Source organism: Diprion similis, chromosome 8 (assembly GCF_021155765.1).
Source record: "Diprion similis isolate iyDipSimi1 chromosome 8, iyDipSimi1.1, whole genome shotgun sequence".
NCBI lineage: Eukaryota > Metazoa > Arthropoda > Insecta > Hymenoptera > Diprionidae > Diprion > Diprion similis.
Genome location: NC_060112.1, coordinates 3,180,963 through 3,198,880, shown reverse-complemented (window position 1 = coordinate 3,198,880; position 17,918 = coordinate 3,180,963). Strand labels below are relative to the sequence as shown.

Here is a 17,918-nt window from a genome sequence, read left to right as displayed (position 1 = left end):
AACTGCAGATTTTCATCTTCATTTTTCTGCTATTGGTCCTAAGTGTTTTTCAATGTGTTTTTTGAGTTCCTGAGGTTCCAATTAGCCAAGAAACGGTCATACGAATCAATTCCGAGACCAGAAATTTTCGGCTCCAAAAAACGCAAAAAAGTAAGGCTAACCCCTTTGGATTTTTCGCAAAAATTTCGACGACTTTGAAAAGAGCTGCAATTAATTCTTTAGAGCACTATTCCGACGTAATTTTGCAAGAGAAAACGATTAAGCGCAGTCCCAATACGCTGCGAGCAACGGATCGGAAGTTACAGCCAAAAAACTGCATATTTTCATCGTCATTTCTCTGCTGTTGGTCCTAAGTTTTTTTCAATGTGTTTTTTAAGTTCCTGAGGTTCCAATTAGCCAAGAAACGGTCATACGAATCAATTCCGAGACCAGAAATTTTCGGCTCCAAAAATCGCAAAAAAAGTAAGGCTAACCCCTTTGGATTTTTCGCAAGAATTTCGACGACTTTGAAAAGAGCTGCAATTAATTCTTTAGAGCACTATTCCGACGTAATTTTGGAAGAGAAAACGATTAAGCGCAGTCCTAATACGCTGCGAGCAACGGATCGGAAGTTACAGCCAAAAAACTGCATATTCTCATCGTCATTTCTCTGCTGTTGGTCCTAAGTTTTTTTCAATGTGTTCTTTGAGTTCCTGAGGTTCCAATTAGCCAAGAAACGGTCATACGAATCAATTCCGAGACCAGAAATTTTCGGCTCCAAAAAACGCAAAAAAGTAAGGCTAACCCCTTTGGATTTTTCGCAAAAATTTCGACGACTTTGAAAAGAGCTGCAATTAATTCTTTAGAGCACTATTCCGACGTAATTTTGCAAGAGAAAACGATTAAGCGCAGTCCCAATACGCTGCGAGCAACGGATCGGAAGTTACAGCCAAAAAACTGCATATTTTCATCGTCATTTCTCTGCTGTTGGTCCTAAGTTTTTTTCAATGTGTTTTTTAAGTTCCTGAGGTTCCAATTAGCCAAGAAACGGTCATACGAATCAATTCCGAGACCAGAAATTTTCGGCTCCAAAAATCGCAAAAAAAGTAAGGCTAACCCCTTTGGATTTTTCGCAAGAATTTCGACGACTTTGAAAAGAGCTGCAATTAATTCTTTAGAGCACTATTCCGACGTAATTTTGGAAGAGAAATCGATTAAGCGCAGTCCTAATACGCTGCGAGCAACGGATCGGAAGTTACAGCCAAAAAACTGCATATTCTCATCGTCATTTCTCTGCTGTTGGTCCTAAGTTTTTTTCAATGTGTTCTTTGAGTTCCTGAGGTTCCAATTAGCCAAGAAACGGTCATACGAATCAATTCCGAGACCAGAAATTTTCGGCTCCAAAAAACGCAAAAAAGTAAGGCTAACCCCTTTGGATTTTTCGCAAAAATTTCGACGACTTTGAAAAGAGCTGCAATTAATTCTTTAGAGCACTATTCCGACGTAATTTTGCAAGAGAAAACGATTAAGCGCAGTCCCAATACGCTGCGAGCAACGGATCGGAAGTTACAGCCAAAAAACTGCATATTTTCATCGTCATTTCTCTGCTGTTGGTCCTAAGTTTTTTTCAATGTGTTTTTTAAGTTCCTGAGGTTCCAATTAGCCAAGAAACGGTCATACGAATCAATTCCGAGACCAGAAATTTTCGGCTCCAAAAATCGCAAAAAAAGTAAGGCTAACCCCTTTGGATTTTTCGCAAGAATTTCGACGACTTTGAAAAGAGCTGCAATTAATTCTTTAGAGCACTATTCCGACGTAATTTTGGAAGAGAAAACGATTAAGCGCAGTCCTAATACGCTGCGAGCAACGGATCGGAAGTTACAGCCAAAGAACTGCATATTCTCATCGTCATTTCTCTGCTGTTGGTCCTAAGTTTTTTTCAATGTGTTCTTTGAGTTCCTGAGGTTCCAATTAGCCAAGAAACGGTCATACGAATCAATTCCGAGACCAGAAATTTTCGGCTCCAAAAAACGCAAAAAAGTAAGGCTAACCCCTTTGGATTTTTCGCAAAAATTTCGACGACTTTGAAAAGAGCTGCAATTAATTCTTTAGAGCACTATTCCGACGTAATTTTGCAAGAGAAAACGATTAAGCGCAGTCCCAATACGCTGCGAGCAACGGATCGGAAGTTACAGCCAAAAAACTGCATATTTTCATCGTCATTTCTCTGCTGTTGGTCCTAAGTTTTTTTCAATGTGTTTTTTAAGTTCCTGAGGTTCCAATTAGCCAAGAAACGGTCATACGAATCAATTCCGAGACCAGAAATTTTCGGCTCCAAAATCGCAAAAAAAGTAAGGCTAACCCCTTTGGATTTTTCGCAAGAATTTCGACGACTTTGAAAAGAGCTGCAATTAATTCTTTAGAGCACTATTCCGACGTAATTTTGGAAGAGAAAACGATTAAGCGCAGTCCTAATACGCTGCGAGCAACGGATCGGAAGTTACAGCCAAAAAACTGCATATTCTCATCGTCATTTCTCTGCTGTTGGTCCTAAGTTTTTTTCAATGTGTTCTTTGAGTTCCTGAGGTTCCAATTAGCCAAGAAACGGTCATACGAATCAATTCCGAGACCAGAAATTTTCGGCTCCAAAAAACGCAAAAAAGTAAGGCTAACCCCTTTGGATTTTTCGCAAAAATTTCGACGACTTTGAAAAGAGCTGCAATTAATTCTTTAGAGCACTATTCCGACGTAATTTTGCAAGAGAAAACGATTAAGCGCAGTCCCAATACGCTGCGAGCAACGGATCGGAAGTTACAGCCAAAAAACTGCATATTTTCATCGTCATTTCTCTGCTGTTGGTCCTAAGTTTTTTTCAATGTGTTTTTTAAGTTCCTGAGGTTCCAATTAGCCAAGAAACGGTCATACGAATCAATTCCGAGACCAGAAATTTTCGGCTCCAAAAATCGCAAAAAAAGTAAGGCTAACCCCTTTGGATTTTTCGCAAGAATTTCGACGACTTTGAAAAGAGCTGCAATTAATTCTTTAGAGCACTATTCCGACGTAATTTTGGAAGAGAAAACGATTAAGCGCAGTCCTAATACGCTGCGAGCAACGGATCGGAAGTTACAGCCAAAAAACTGCATATTCTCATCGTCATTTCTCTGCTGTTGGTCCTAAGTTTTTTTCAATGTGTTCTTTGAGTTCCTGAGGTTCCAATTAGCCAAGAAACGGTCATACGAATCAATTCCGAGACCAGAAATTTTCGGCTCCAAAAAACGCAAAAAAGTAAGGCTAACCCCTTTGGATTTTTCGCAAAAATTTCGACGACTTTGAAAAGAGCTGCAATTAATTCTTTAGAGCACTATTCCGACGTAATTTTGCAAGAAAAAACGATTAAGCGCAGTCCCAATACGCTGCGAGCAACGGATCGGAAGTTACAGCCAAAAAACTGCATATTTTCATCGTCATTTCTCTGCTGTTGGTCCTAAGTTTTTTTCAATGTGTTTTTTAAGTTCCTGAGGTTCCAATTAGCCAAGAAACGGTCATACGAATCAATTCCGAGACCAGAAATTTTCGGCTCCAAAAATCGCAAAAAAAGTAAGGCTAACCCCTTTGGATTTTTCGCAAGAATTTCGACGACTTTGAAAAGAGCTGCAATTCATTCTTTAGAGCACTATTCCGACGTAATTTTGGAAGAGAAAACGATTAAGCGCAGTCCTAATACGCTGCGAGCAACGGATCGGAAGTTACAGCCAAAAAACTGCATATTCTCATCGTCATTTCTCTGCTGTTGGTCCTAAGTTTTTTTCAATGTGTTCTTTGAGTTCCTGAGGTTCCAATTAGCCAAGAAACGGTCATACGAATCAATTCCGAGACCAGAAATTTTCGGCTCCAAAAAACGCAAAAAAGTAAGGCTAACCCCTTTGGATTTTTCGCAAAAATTTCGACGACTTTGAAAAGAGCTGCAATTAATTCTTTAGAGCACTATTCCGACGTAATTTTGCAAGAGAAAACGATTAAGCGCAGTCCCAATACGCTGCGAGCAACGGATCGGAAGTTACAGCCAAAAAACTGCATATTTTCATCGTCATTTCTCTGCTGTTGGTCCTAAGTTTTTTTCAATGTGTTTTTTAAGTTCCTGAGGTTCCAATTAGCCAAGAAACGGTCATACGAATCAATTCCGAGACCAGAAATTTTCGGCTCCAAAAATCGCAAAAAAAGTAAGGCTAACCCCTTTGGATTTTTCGCAAGAATTTCGACGACTTTGAAAAGAGCTGCAATTAATTCTTTAGAGCACTATTCCGACGTAATTTTGGAAGAGAAAACGATTAAGCGCAGTCCTAATACGCTGCGAGCAACGGATCGGAAGTTACAGCCAAAAAACTGCATATTCTCATCGTCATTTCTCTGCTGTTGGTCCTAAGTTTTTTTTAATGTGTTCTTTGAGTTCCTGAGGTTCCAATTAGCCAAGAAACGGTCATACGAATCAATTCCGAGACCAGGAATTTTCGGCTCCAAAAAACGCAAAAAAGTAAGGCTAACCCCTTTGGATTTTTCGCAAAAATTTCGACGACTTTGAAAAGAGCTGCAATTAATTCTTTAGAGCACTATTCCGACGTAATTTTGCAAGAGAAAACGATTAAGCGCAGTCCCAATACGCTGCGAGCAACGGATCGGAAGTTACAGCCAAAAAACTGCATATTTTCATCGTCATTTCTCTGCTGTTGGTCCTAAGTTTTTTTCAATGTGTTTTTTAAGTTCCTGAGGTTCCAATTAGCCAAGAAACGGTCATACGAATCAATTCCGAGACCAGAAATTTTCGGCTCCAAAAATCGCAAAAAAAGTAAGGCTAACCCCTTTGGATTTTTCGCAAGAATTTCGACGACTTTGAAAAGAGCTGCAATTAATTCTTTAGAGCACTATTCCGACGTAATTTTGGAAGAGAAAACGATTAAGCGCAGTCCTAATACGCTGCGAGCAACGGATCGGAAGTTACAGCCAAAAAACTGCATATTCTCATCGTCATTTCTCTGCTGTTGGTCCTAAGTTTTTTTCAATGTGTTCTTTGAGTTCCTGAGGTTCCAATTAGCCAAGAAACGGTCATACGAATCAATTCCGAGACCAGAAATTTTCGGCTCCAAAAAACGCAAAAAAGTAAGGCTAACCCCTTTGGATTTTTCGCAAAAATTTCGACGACTTTGAAAAGAGCTGCAATTAATTCTTCAGAGCACTATTCCGACGTAATTTTGGAAGAGAAAACGATTAAGCGCAGTCTCAATACGCTGCGAGCAACGAATCGGAAGTTACAGCTAAAAAACTGCATATTTTCATCGTCATTTCTCTGCTGTTGGTCCTAAGTTTTTTTCAATGTGTTTTTTGAGTTCCTGAGGTTCCAATTAGCCAAGAAACGGTCATACGAATCAATTCCGAGACCAGAAATTTTCGGCTCCAAAAATCGCAAAAAAAGTAAGGCTAACCCCTTTGGATTTCTTGCAAAAATTTCGACGACTTTGAAAAGAGCTGCAATTAATTCTTTAGAGCACTTTTCCGACGTAATTTTGGAAGAGAAAACGATTAAGCGCAGTCCTAATACGCTGCGAGCAACGGATCGGAAGTTACAGCCAAAAAACTGCATATTTTCATCGTCATTTCTCTGCTGTTGGTCCTAAGTTTTTTTCAATGTGTTTTTTGAGTTCCTGAGGTTCCAATTAGCCAAGAAACGGTCATACGAATCAATTCCGAGACCAGAAATTTTCGGCTCCAAAAAACGCAAAAAAGTAAGGCTAACCCCTTTGGATTTTTTGCAAAAATTTCGACGACTTTGAAAAGAGCTGCAATTAATTCTTTAGAGCACTATTCCGACGTAATTTTGCAAGAGAAAACGATTAAGCGCAGTCCCAATACGCTGCGAGCAACGGATCGGAAGTTACAGCCAAAAAACTGCATATTTTCATCGTCATTTCTCTGCTGTTGGTCCTAAGTTTTTTTCAATGTGTTTTTTGAGTTCCTGAGGTTCCAATTAGCCAAGAAACGGTCATACGAATCAATTCCCAGACCAGAAATTTTCGACTCCAAAAAACGCAAAAAAGTAAGGCTAACCCCTTTGGATTTTTTGTAAAAATTTCGACGACTTTGAAAAGAGCTGCAATTGATTCTTTAGAGCACTATTCCGACGTAATTTTGCAAGAGAAAACGATTAGGCGCAGTCCCAATACGCTGCGAACAACGAATCGGAAGTTACAGCCAAAAAACTGCATATTTTCATCGTCATTTCTCTGCTGTTGGTCCTTAGTTTTTATCAATGTGTTTTTTGAGTTCCTGAGGTTCCAATTAGCCAAGGAACGGTCATACGAATCAATTCCGAGACTAGAAATTTTCAACTCCAAAAATCGCAAAAAAAGTAAGGCTAACCCCTTTGAATCTTTCGCGAAAATTTCGACGACTTTGAAATGAGCTGCAATTGATTCTTTAGAGCACTATTCCGACGTAATTTTGCAAGACTAAACGATTAGGCGCAGTCCCAATACGCTGCGAGCAACGGATCGGAAGTTACAGCCAAAAAATTGCATATTTTCATCGTCATTTCTCTGCTGTTGGTCCTAAGTTTTTTTCAATGTGTTTTTTGAGTTCCTGAGGTTCCAATTAGCCAAGGAACGGTCATACAAATCAATTCCGAGACCAGAAATTTTTAACTTCAAAAATCGCAAAAAAAGTAAGGCTAACCCCTTTGGATTTTTTGCAAAAATTTCGACGACTTTGAAATGAGCTGCAATTGATTCTTTAGAGCACTATTCCGACGTAATTTTGCAAGAGAAAACGATTAGGCGCAGTCCTAATACGCTGCGAGCAACGGATCGGAAGTTACAGCCAAAAAACTGCATATTTTCATCGTCATTTCTCTGCTGTTGGTCCTAAGTTTTTTTCAATGTGTTTTTTGAGTTCCTGAGGTTCCAATTAGCCAAGAAACGGTCATACAAATCAATTCGGAGACCAGATATTTTCGGCTTCAAAAAACGCAAAAAAAGTAAGGCTAACCCCTTTGAATTTTTTGCGAAAATTTCGACGACTCGGAGAAGGGCTGCAATCGATTCTTCAGAGCACTATTCCGACGTAATTTTGGAAGAGAAAACGATTAAGCGCAGTCTCAATACGCTGCGAGCAACGAATCGGAAGTTACAGCTAAAAAACTGCATATTTTCATCGTCATTTCTCTGCTGTTGGTCCTAAGTTTTTCTCAATGTGTTTTTTGAGTTCCTGAGGTTCCAATTAGCCAAGAAACGGTCATACAAATCAGTTCCGAGACCAGAAATTTTCGGCTCCAAAAATCGCAGAAAAAGTAAGGCTAACCCCTTTGGATTTTTTGCAAAAATTTCGACGACTTTGAAAAGAGCTGCAATTAATTCTTTAGAGCACTATTCCGACGTAATTTTGGAAGAGAAAACGATTAAGCGCAGTCCTAATACGCTGCGAGCAACGGATCGGAAGTTACAGCCAAAAAACTGCATATTTTCATGGTCATTTCTCTGCTGTTGGTCCTAAGTTTTTTTCAATGTGTTTTTTGAGTTCCTGAGGTTCCAATTAGCCAAGAAACGGTCATACGAATCAATTCCGAGACCAGAAATTTTCGGCTCCAAAAAACGCAAAAAAGTAAGGCTAACCCCTTTGGATTTTTTGCAAAAATTTCGACGACTTTGAAAAGAGCTGCAATTAATTCTTTAGAGCACTATTCCGACGTAATTTTGCAAGAGAAAACGATTAAGCGCAGTCCCAATACGCTGCGAGCAACGGATCGGAAGTGACAGCCAAAAAACTGCATATTTTCATCGTCATTTCTCTGCTGTTGGTCCTAAGTTTTTTTCAATGTGTTTTTTGAGTTCCTGAGGTTCCAATTAGCCAAGAAACGGTCATACGAATCAATTCCGAGACCAGAAATTTTCGGCTCCAAAAAACGCAAAAAAGTAAGGCTAACCCCTTTGGATTTTTTGCAAAAATTTCGACGACTTTGAAAAGAGCTGCAATTAATTCTTTAGAGCACTATTCCGACGTAATTTTGGAAGAGAAAACGATTAAGCGCAGTCCTAATACGCTGCGAGCAACGGATCGGAAGTTACAGCCAAAAAACTTCAGATTTTCATCGTCGTTTCTCTGCCGTTGGTCCTACGCTTTTTTCAATGTATTCTATGGGTTCCTGGGGTTCCAATTAGCCAAGAAACGGTCATACAAATCAATTTGGAGATCAGAAATTTTCGGCTCCAAAAATCGCAAAAAAAAGTAAGGCTTACCCCTTTGGATTTTTGGCAAAAATTTCGACGACTCTGAGAAGAGCTGCAATTGATTCTTTAGAGCACTATTCCGACGTAATTTTGCATTAGAAAACGATTAAGCGCAGTCCCAATACGCTGCGAGCAACGGATCGGAAGGTACAGCCAAAAAACTGCAAATTTTTATCGTCATTTCTCTGCTGCTGGTCCTTAGTTTTTTTCAATGTGTTTTTTGAGTTCCTGAGGTTCTAATCAGCCAAGAAACGGTCATACAAATCAATTCCGAGACGAAAAATCCTCGTCTCCAAAAATGACGAAAAAAGTAAGGCTAACCCCTTTGGATTTCTTGCAAAAATTTCGACGACTTTGAAAAGAGCTGCAATTAATTCTTTTGGGCACTATTTCGACGTAATTTTGCGAGAGAAATCGATTAAGCGCAGTCCTAATACGCTGCGAGCAACGGATAGAAAGTTACAGCCAAAAAACTGCAGATTTTTATCGTCATTTCTTTGCTGTTGGTCCTACGCTTTTTTTGATGTGTTTTTTGAGTTCCTGGGGTTCTACTTAGTCAAGAAACGGTCATACAAATCAATTCGATGTTTAGAAATTTTCGGCTCCAAAAATCGCGAAAAAAAGTAAAACTAACCCCTTTGGATTTTTGGCGAAAATTTCGACGACACTGAGAAGAGCTGCAATAGATTCTTTAGGGCACTATTTCGACGTAATTTTGTGAGAGAAAACGATGGAGTGCAGTCCCAATACGCTGCGAGCAACGGATCGGAAGTTACAGCCAAAAAACGAAAGACGCATTCTCTCAATTTTCCCGCTGCTGGTCTTTGCGTCGTAATTTCTGTGTGTCAGATTTTTGGAAGGAAGGGGCAGGAAAATGGTCAATCAATAGATCCAAAGTATTCGTTCCATCTTAGTCCTTGATTTTTCAATAAGCGCTAATTCTAGTACAAGTATTTTCGGTTCAGTGTACAGTATTTCAACATGTTGCAAAATTTCCTTGAAGACGAAATCAAAGAGAATATCATGAAAGAGATTTGTCATATACTTTATGTTAACCAGAATACAGAATCTCTTGTATGAGATAGTTTTGCTGTGTAGTTTGTAAGTATAGCGCAAGTTCTGTTCTACCTAAAGGTGCAACGTATCTCTGCAGCATACGATGTGTACGATAATATACTGTCACTATTTTATGTAATCTATGTGTGACCGAACTCATAAATGAATTCACTGATATGCTCTCTTTTTTTTCACCTCTTGGCCACACGCCATTCTGAATGCCGCTCTTGATATCCTTTTCAATTTCCCTGTTGCTTGTCCTTTGCTGCCTTTGATGTATTTTATCACTCCAGAGGGTCCAGATAGTCTAGAAAAGTTCGTAGAAACAGATACCGAGACAAGTTTTCACTCCGATTATCACGATAAAAGTAAGGCCAACCCCTCTGGATTTTTGGTAAATATTTCGACGACCTCGAATAACGCTTAATAAAATTTGCTGATGATTTGTATGGGCGTAATTTCACGTGACGAATCGATTGCGCAGAGTCCGAATACGCTAGGAGTCACGGATCAAAAGTTGCAACGAAAAATCGGAAGATATCCTTCGTAATATCTTTGCTTCTGGTTCCATGCTTTTCTTGACGTTGTTTTTTTTTTTGTTCCTGAGAGTTCAATCAGTCTACAAAGGGTCACAACTTGATGTCAAACAAAACAAATTGAAAAATTATCAAACATGACATGGACGATTCGTTCATTATATGTGGATGAAGAAATGCAATACACATCAGATTAAGCAGAATCCGAAAAATGATATAAGAGATAGTTATGTCGACGATTCGTCAGTTCACTTTGAGTTCCGGCATGCGTACACTTGTTACGTACCTATGGGGGTTACAATATGTTTCATATTATATTTTTACTGCTGCATATAACCTTGATTGAAATGTATAAGTTAATAAATTCTCTTGTGTTTTCTCAGTATTTTCTCAGCTGTTCTTCCTACATTGCTCTGAATGCCTTTTTTGCAATCCTTGGTGTCGAATGAATCTAGAAATGGTCGTTTGAATCGATTCTGAGACTAAAACTTTTTGGCTCGAAAAAAGGAAGGTGAAACCATCTGAATTTTTTCAGTGTATATTTAAACGCCATATCGTCGTCAATTTACGAGAGTAATCCGTTGCGCGTAGTCTTGATTTACTGCGAAGAACGGAACAGGGAGTGACATGCGAAAAACAAAAAAATGTCTATTACTTTCTACGTATCGTCCCAACCAACGTCAACCTAGCTTCCGATATTGAAATGATTTTTTTTTGTCGGTGGCACTCATTCCCCGTTTACACCGATTCATCCCATGTCATCCGAGCCGTGTTGTATCATGCAGGAGTTACTGGAGTTTTTTAACCCACGGTTGATCAATATTTACTTGTTCAGCATGCAGAACGATACATTCTCAGTATCAATGCTAGATAAAGACATTGAATTGCCTAGCACACGACCACGTCCAGTCCCGTAATGGAAGTACAATTCATAATGTATATTCCTTGCATGGTTCACGGTTGAGCTCATTTACATTGCCAACGTGTCGACTTATTTCACTTCTGCACTGTCGACGAATTCGTACGGAAATCTGTTCTCTCACTGCCATATGTATTCAACTGTCTGTGTATTCTTCACGTCGCGAATTGTTATTGGAAATGGATCTACGAATATTGTGACGTTATTTAATGAAATGAAATCAACAACGTACAGTAGGGTTCGCCCCACAGCAGTTAGCTCAAAGCTCGAAGCTTCCCATCTGCTCAACCAAACATTCTTCTGAAATTATACTATCGCAGGTTTCCAGAAACGTATATTTAACTAGGATATTTAGCTTTGGGGTGACTCAAAACTTCCGTGGGACACTTTTTATAAAAATATCGGCTTAATGTTAAACCAAATTTTTGGATATGAATTAGTGCGAAGGATTTTCGCGATCCTCTCAATGACTTACAATCACTGTCATTGTAGCATATATCGTATAATCCAATATTGATATGTTCATGTCTTCCCCATGAAGTGATATGATAAAATCGTGACATTAGTCGTCAACCAGTGTCTTATTTTGATAAAAAGCTGATAGCAATGTAAAAAGAAGTTTGATAGTAGGTTGAAAAACGATGCGGACTTTGTAATCACTCGTAATTGGATATAAAATGTGTATACTTACGTATAGACCCAATTAATCCGTCCTCTTAATAGACACCGAAACGCCAAGGTAAATCTTGAACCCGACCATTAGGAATAAAATTTTGGAAAGTGGGCGGCATTATCGAGTATATTTATTAGTACTTACCTGAGACACACAGCTGCCATTGTTCAGGCCTTATTCGTTACCGGAAATAAGATCATCTTGCTGTTGAATCTTGATGTAATATTGCCACGATAATGTTGAAAAAAATGCATATGTTTTGGTATGTCAATTTCTAACTCGAACACCATGGTCTGTATCAACAGGCGTTGGCACATTAGGGACTGGGGTCCTCTGCCATTTGCTAACGCGAGTATTTTTTATACTTATCGTCATATGTACTTGTGTTGGATATTTAATAAAAATTAATGAAAACTAGTAGAAATAAAGAATCTCATTTTATGAGAAATAAAACTGCTGGTAGTTGCGTCATGCGAGTTGTGCTACAAGCGTGAACGTATTGGCAATAATGGATGATAAACCATTAAATGATATTTTACTGATATATTTATTGAAAATGTGTAACACTACAAAAAATAGTGCAACTAAATATCGTTTGACTGCTATTATTATTGTTTAACGATTATCATTATAATTTTATTGTAACTAACGGTATAATGTATTGCTGTAACTTGTTTACATTCTGAAACATTTTAAGTAATATGCACAGTGCGCACAAAGTTCTTATACCAAAACCTAAGTTATATTTTTCAACTGATGGGAGACTAAAATAATCTTCAACAGCTGGATGAAAGTGAAATCAACAATCAATTTTACGATAACGTATCAGTGATGAACTTTTTCGGTGTTAAAAACGAATTGTAAGTTAATAAATTGTCAACCATTATTCTATATAGCAATTTTATCCTGATTCATGTTCGTTTATTGGGACTATCTACGAACAGTTATTGTAAGAAATCTTTGGCCTCATACAAGTGCTAGATAACGGAATGATTTACAACTAAATAGAGACGCTACTCGCCAAGGAACCAAAAACTTAAGACTAAATGAATGTGCTATCCGCAACAACAACTCAAAATTTTCCAACTAATAACGGCGCTAATCGCTAAGAGAACAACCTAATCCGAACTTACAATCATAAGTGACATGCTAATCGCCAATAAATTCGGTTTGCGCAAAAGGACATCAAAAATAATGCGTAAGAAAAATAACCAACTTAACCTTGACTAAAATTCAACCCAACGCATCCGAAATTTGAATTTTTGGTAAAAACGGAATTTATCTTACAGATACGTCGAACGCTCAAACAGCGATACGCGACCAATCCTACTATCGCTAGGACAAAAGTGATGAGCTTCGCTAGGCGAAGCTGTGAATTCGAAACGTCCGTTATTATTCGCGCGGTTACCCGGTTCTTATTGGCTCTTAGATTACGAAATTTTGTTGGAAATTATGATTTGCTGTTGGACTCTTCGGTGCTCCATAGTTCGTCCGTGGCGTGATGACGACTTCGCGATGCGGTGAGGTGCTGAATTCACTGCCGATCGTCCACGTGGTGTCGCATAAACCCAAAAACAAAAGAAACAAAAACCCTGAAATAACTTGTTCGCCAGCCTATAAAGTATCCACTCTCGGAATTTAGGAGCGTGACCCTTATCCTGGCGCTCTTTTTATACTATATCGATAGTTAATATCACCATTTCCCTAACTTTGGGTTCTACGCAGAGGGTTTGGAAAGCCGTTTGTAAGGCGGATTAAAAATCCCACATTTAAGTACATACAAGCTTTACTATGCTATTTTACTATTTTTATAGACATCATTACAACGCGCATCAATATTGGATAACCTTTTTCCCAACTTTTCCTCTTCTCTTCAAATTTTACAATCACCATAGCGTCTCCTAGACGAAGGAAGAGGCTCTAGATACTGCTGCCGGTTCTTCATATTGCTCAGTCCCATCTTGCTAAAGTTGTCCATGTACTCAGATCGTCCGGTGAAGGGTTCGTTCCACATCTCAAAAGTCTCAGGAACTGGCAGATGATGAAAAATTCGTCAATTAAAAGACAAATAAATTCATCACACACCATGCAATTGTAAATAAAAAAAATTCCTGATCACCTGTTAGAAAGTTTATCCTCTTAGCCGGCTGAATAGTCGGTCTGTTTATGGCACTGTATCTGAAACGGGTCGGGTCTCTGTATCCATCCCTTAGATCGGTAACCACCGGATTGATCGGCGCCCCGATCGGTGAATCGACTGCCGCCATGAGCTGCCTGTAATGGGCAATCGGTAGCCCTGGGGAAAATTGGTCCCAATTACAAATAACAACTGTATTTCAGTTGGCAAAGATGAGAGCGCACCTCGTTTTTCGTAGTCCGTCTGATAAACGCTTTTCATCGTCTCGTCCCCCATCTCGCAAACATTTTCCAATATCGTGCTCATCAAGTTCGTCATCTCCCGGTTTACTGCCACCACGTCGTCGTGGAGTCTTCTCTCCTTGTCCGCCAGCTGCTTGTACCTGCATGAAAGACATTGAATTAATCCTGAAATGTATGGTCATCTTTGTTTTCTTTTCCCTCACCTGTTCATGTCACTTTGAAACCCGTGAGCATCGCATCTGCAATCGTTCGGATCAACTTTCGGCATGTAGAGTCTGATACCGGTGCTCATCGGTGGCTGAGTGGGCCTTGCGATCAGCGGCTTAGGGTACGGCCATGTGAAATCCCGGTGCGTCACCGTCGCAAAAGTCTCGCCGACGTTCGTCATTTTCGACGATTTATTCAGAATTTGCGCAAAGAATCCTCAAGTTGATCGTTATGATAATTCGGGAACCGCTGCAGGACAGTTCAAAATTAGAGGATTTCATTGGATATTAAGTGAATCAAGGCTGTAAAAAATACCGCTCACTGGGAATTTTGAAGTGCTGATCAAAAGCAGAGACCATTGACTATGCTGCGCAAAGCGTCGTCTCGTGATCATCTGTCAGGTTGCAGAGTTCGGGGTCAGTATGATGACGCTTCGCGATGGTCTGGAGTGTCGGTTTAATAAAACCGCGATAAAGCTGAGAGATCCCGCTTCCAGTTGCGAAAATAATCATCACAGCTACTCTGTAGAAAATATAATGAAGAACTGCTCGAACCGACATCACGATTAGCCGCACCATCAGAGATTCCGTCGCCATACCCCGTTTTGGAATTTTCTGAGAACTCTCACGTCTTGATTTGCGGAAATCGGCTTGTGACGGGAAAGGTGAGGAAAGATTTATTTTTCCGAATATCGTAAAAAAAAATGTTCCAGAAAACGGTACACTGCAATTTTGGTATTCTAGGCTATCAGGGGACCGAAATTATGCGCAAACCGATCCGACGATCGCTGAAAGTTTATTTTTGTTTAAAAAATGGACAAAGAAAGATCACGTCTCATAAGCTCTCGAAAATCGAAACTCGAACTCCTTGATTTCCGATGAACAACCAAATATTTCACAGATACATATTACGATTCATATATTATATTGAATTCACGCAGCTAGGTCATTATATCACCACAGATATTGAAGACACTCTTTCACGATTACAAAGATAAATCGACAATCAATCGGTAGAAGTGTCACTGTATTTCCTAAGCGGCGAGAGGTTCCGCGGTTCAACGCTGTTCCTGATAAAGCTGCTGCTGGCGGTTCCAGGTCTGCGAGAATCGGTCTTAACGAGCTGAGAATCGAGCTGCGATCGATTTTGCCGCACGCCTGAATCATTTCGGGACTTCGGATCCTGAAGAAGGTGTCTTTTCGGGTCAGAGGCTGTTCTGCAAGTGGCGAACATAATGCGCTGGTCAATTCGAGGCCGGCAAAGTCTCGGACTCTCAAGCCTTCCACACGTCTCTGTGTTAGAAAATGACTGCAAATGCTCCCTCGGATTTGGCGGGGTGACCCTGAGGAGTGCCGAGCCGGGCCCATGTCGGCAGTTCCGGTTTTCCACCCTGCCACTCAGCGTGGTGAATATGGGCCTGGTCGTCTCCTGCATGCAGCCGCAGTCCAGCCTTGTAATAGTCGTCATGGTCCCGCAGGGTTCGAGGGCCTTGGAGACGGTTTCACCGATGGTGCAAAGTCGCTGCTCGGGGCCCGATTCCTCCTTCCGCTTCAGCGAGTCCCCAGAGTTGTTCGCCGGTCCCCTGGCGTAGTGCTCGCTTATCAGCTTCCGGATTTCCTGAGAGTAGTAGCGCTCCGTCAACTCCCGCTTCCGCTGCAGGTCCTTCAGCCGCTGCAACCGCTGCTCGGCGCTCGTCGCGTTTCTCTGATCGACTTCCGGTCGCAAGTATTGCCCATTACTCATACTGCAGGCGACTGTGGAAGCTCCGGGGAGCTGCTCTTTCCCGATTTTGTTATAGTTCAAGTCCTGCGAGGTCGGTGGTTTGAGGTCTCTCGTCTTTGTTTTCGTCTTCGGTTTTGTGGTACCGGACTCATAATGGTCAGGATAATTGATCTGCCATTGGGGACAAAACTTTATGCTTCACACTTTCGAAGAATACAGTAAGTCGAGTCATACCTCAGCGATGTCAACGTCTACTTCAGACTCATCCGACGATTTTAATTCTGGGGATTTGATTTCATGATTGCTGACAAAGTCACCCGCGTAGTTGGACGACCTCTGGCGAAATTCGAAAGGCTTTTCAAGCGGCCAACCTAGACCAGGAATCGACCCCGAGGCATTCCGGAAGTGGTTACCTCGGCTTAACCGTCTGTCAATCGACGCGGTTAGGATTATTTGATTTTTCGACTTTCGGATTGCTGTGTTGAAACTTACTTGACCGCGGTTCCGCAGGCCGTTTTGCAACGTTCGGCTGTGGTCAATTCCATGCCAAAATTTTAGATTATGGAGTTTAGAAACAGACACGCGTGATGCGTGAAATACACGAAGAATTTTAAGGCATTTGTGTCATGAGCCTCCGCGGGAAAACAAGAAAAAAACAAAAGTGGTCTATAAATGGGCTATATTTTTTTGCTTCTTCACTCCTTGAACACGGATGCGATAATTTAAATCCCCCGTTTGCTGATCATCGATCCAATCGTTCCCATTTAAAATCTGGTAATATAATATGGATCCTTCTTCGCTTCTTTATTGAGAGAAACGTCAATGCAACAGCCGAGTACATACATCATATTTCAAATTACGGTACAGATAAATAATTACATGGAACAGCCGGTTCTTGTGTACGAAATTTTACCCTTGGACAAACCACCGTGTTGATGAAGTCTTTCTTTTATTATAGTTTGACCAGTTTTCGAAATCCCGTCAGCGTATTCACTTTTCCACGGCGGTATGACCGTGCTGGCCAATGACCCGTCTTCTTCGACACCGAAACGAGATCTTTTCACACATTTTCCTTCTATCCTCTTAACGAGCTTGAGTCTGGGGCGGGTTTCGACTCCCGGAAGTTGAGTGGGCGGAGGACAAGGCGCGACATCATCGACCCCAGCAGCCTTGAGGAGATTCTTGTAATCGCCCGAAGGATGCTCGTCTTTAAGAGGAAATGGCTTCAATTTATATTTACCGCTATTTGGATATGGAATTTGAACCTGTATCATTCACAACTCACCCAAGTGACAGTAGTCAACCTGATACGTTGTTTTGAGACGGTCTACGTTTATTCGTCTTATCATGTCGTCCGGTGGCGCACTTTTAAGTACGTTATACAGGTACGGATATTTCTCATGCAACTATTGTCAAAAAAATTATTCAATTAAAGAACCATGATCGCGGAGACTTAACGAAGGAGTAAACATGGCGGCGTATATCGTCACAGTGAAGAATCTTTCGCCGCTGTTGAGTGTCCAACGACTGTCCAAAAATTGAAAATGTCGAAATTTTTCAACCCTGCACGTTTTAGAAAAGTCACAAGATTGTTTGTATTCGGAAACTTGTGAACTGATCCGCGAAATTCGAGAATTAAAGGCACGAGGTGGGCAGAATATGGGTGGCCATTTTGAAAACCCCAATCGTTTATTACGAAATCAGCTCCAACAGACGAGGCATGAACGTTGAACGGCTAATTACCTTCTTTAAGTACGTATTCGGCTGGTCAACTCTCATCCCGGGTGTTTCAGGAGTTGCCCCAACTTTCGCGGGATATAATTTAGGGTCCAGAAGCGGTCCCATGGGTCCCAACCTACTCCATTCATAGGAGTCAGCGTTGGGGGGAGCTACAATTTCCGTCGGTGGCATTTCTCCACCGGGGCCTCCACCGCAGGTGCATGGCACACCTGAATAAGGCCCTCGAGGTGGTAATACCGTTGCATAAGCAGGCCCTTCACGTAGAGGATACGTCCTAACGTATGGCCACAGATAATCCTTGCGGTAGGTCGTCACGAACTGATCCATTTTTAGCGAAAGTATCAATTTCAAAAAGAGAAGACGAAGAAGAAGAATATGTTATACGCAAAACGCGCACATGGTATGGATTGCTCAAGTCGCTGAGAAGTTCGTTT

General features: G+C 40.7%; 2 protein-coding genes across 2 annotated transcripts; both read right to left on the bottom strand.

The window, feature by feature from the left end:
* Window positions 1-13,234: 13,234 nt before the first annotated feature.
* LOC124408780 lies at window positions 13,235-14,463 on the bottom strand. Its single transcript, XM_046885970.1, has 5 exons — window positions 14,345-14,463; window positions 14,019-14,271; window positions 13,798-13,955; window positions 13,556-13,732; window positions 13,235-13,467 (listed from the first exon to the last, which is right to left on the bottom strand). The coding sequence occupies exons 2-5, from the start codon at window positions 14,201-14,203 to the stop codon at window positions 13,310-13,312; spliced, it is 678 nt and encodes a 225-aa protein (XP_046741926.1). The 5' UTR covers window positions 14,204-14,271; window positions 14,345-14,463; the 3' UTR covers window positions 13,235-13,309.
* Window positions 14,464-16,410: 1,947 nt separating this feature from the next.
* On the bottom strand, window positions 16,411-17,811 carry LOC124408531. The gene is made up of 4 exons (XM_046885508.1): window positions 17,488-17,811; window positions 17,030-17,150; window positions 16,624-16,951; window positions 16,411-16,546 (listed from the first exon to the last, which is right to left on the bottom strand). The coding sequence occupies exons 1-4, from the start codon at window positions 17,809-17,811 to the stop codon at window positions 16,411-16,413; spliced, it is 909 nt and encodes a 302-aa protein (XP_046741464.1).
* Between the last annotated feature and the right edge of the window lie 107 nt (window positions 17,812-17,918).

Excerpts from the sequence above, each read along its gene's own strand:
- LOC124408780 (XM_046885970.1), bottom strand. The coding sequence starts at position 14,203 with ATGACGAACGTCGGCGAGACTTTTGCGACGGTGACGCACCGGGATTTC. Across the intron at positions 13,956-14,018 it reads TTTCAAAGTGACATGAACAG|GTACAAGCAGCTGGCGGACA; the intron begins GTGAGGGAAAAG and ends TCTTTCATGCAG. Across the intron at positions 13,468-13,555 it reads GAGGATAAACTTTCTAACAG|TTCCTGAGACTTTTGAGATG; the intron begins GTGATCAGGAAT and ends ATCATCTGCCAG.
- LOC124408531 (XM_046885508.1), bottom strand. The coding sequence starts at position 17,811 with ATGGATCAGTTCGTGACGACCTACCGCAAGGATTATCTGTGGCCATAC. Across the intron at positions 17,151-17,487 it reads CGAATACGTACTTAAAGAAG|TTGCATGAGAAATATCCGTA; the intron begins GTAATTAGCCGT and ends TTTTGACAATAG. Across the intron at positions 16,952-17,029 it reads GGTTGACTACTGTCACTTGG|ACGAGCATCCTTCGGGCGAT; the intron begins GTGAGTTGTGAA and ends TTCCTCTTAAAG.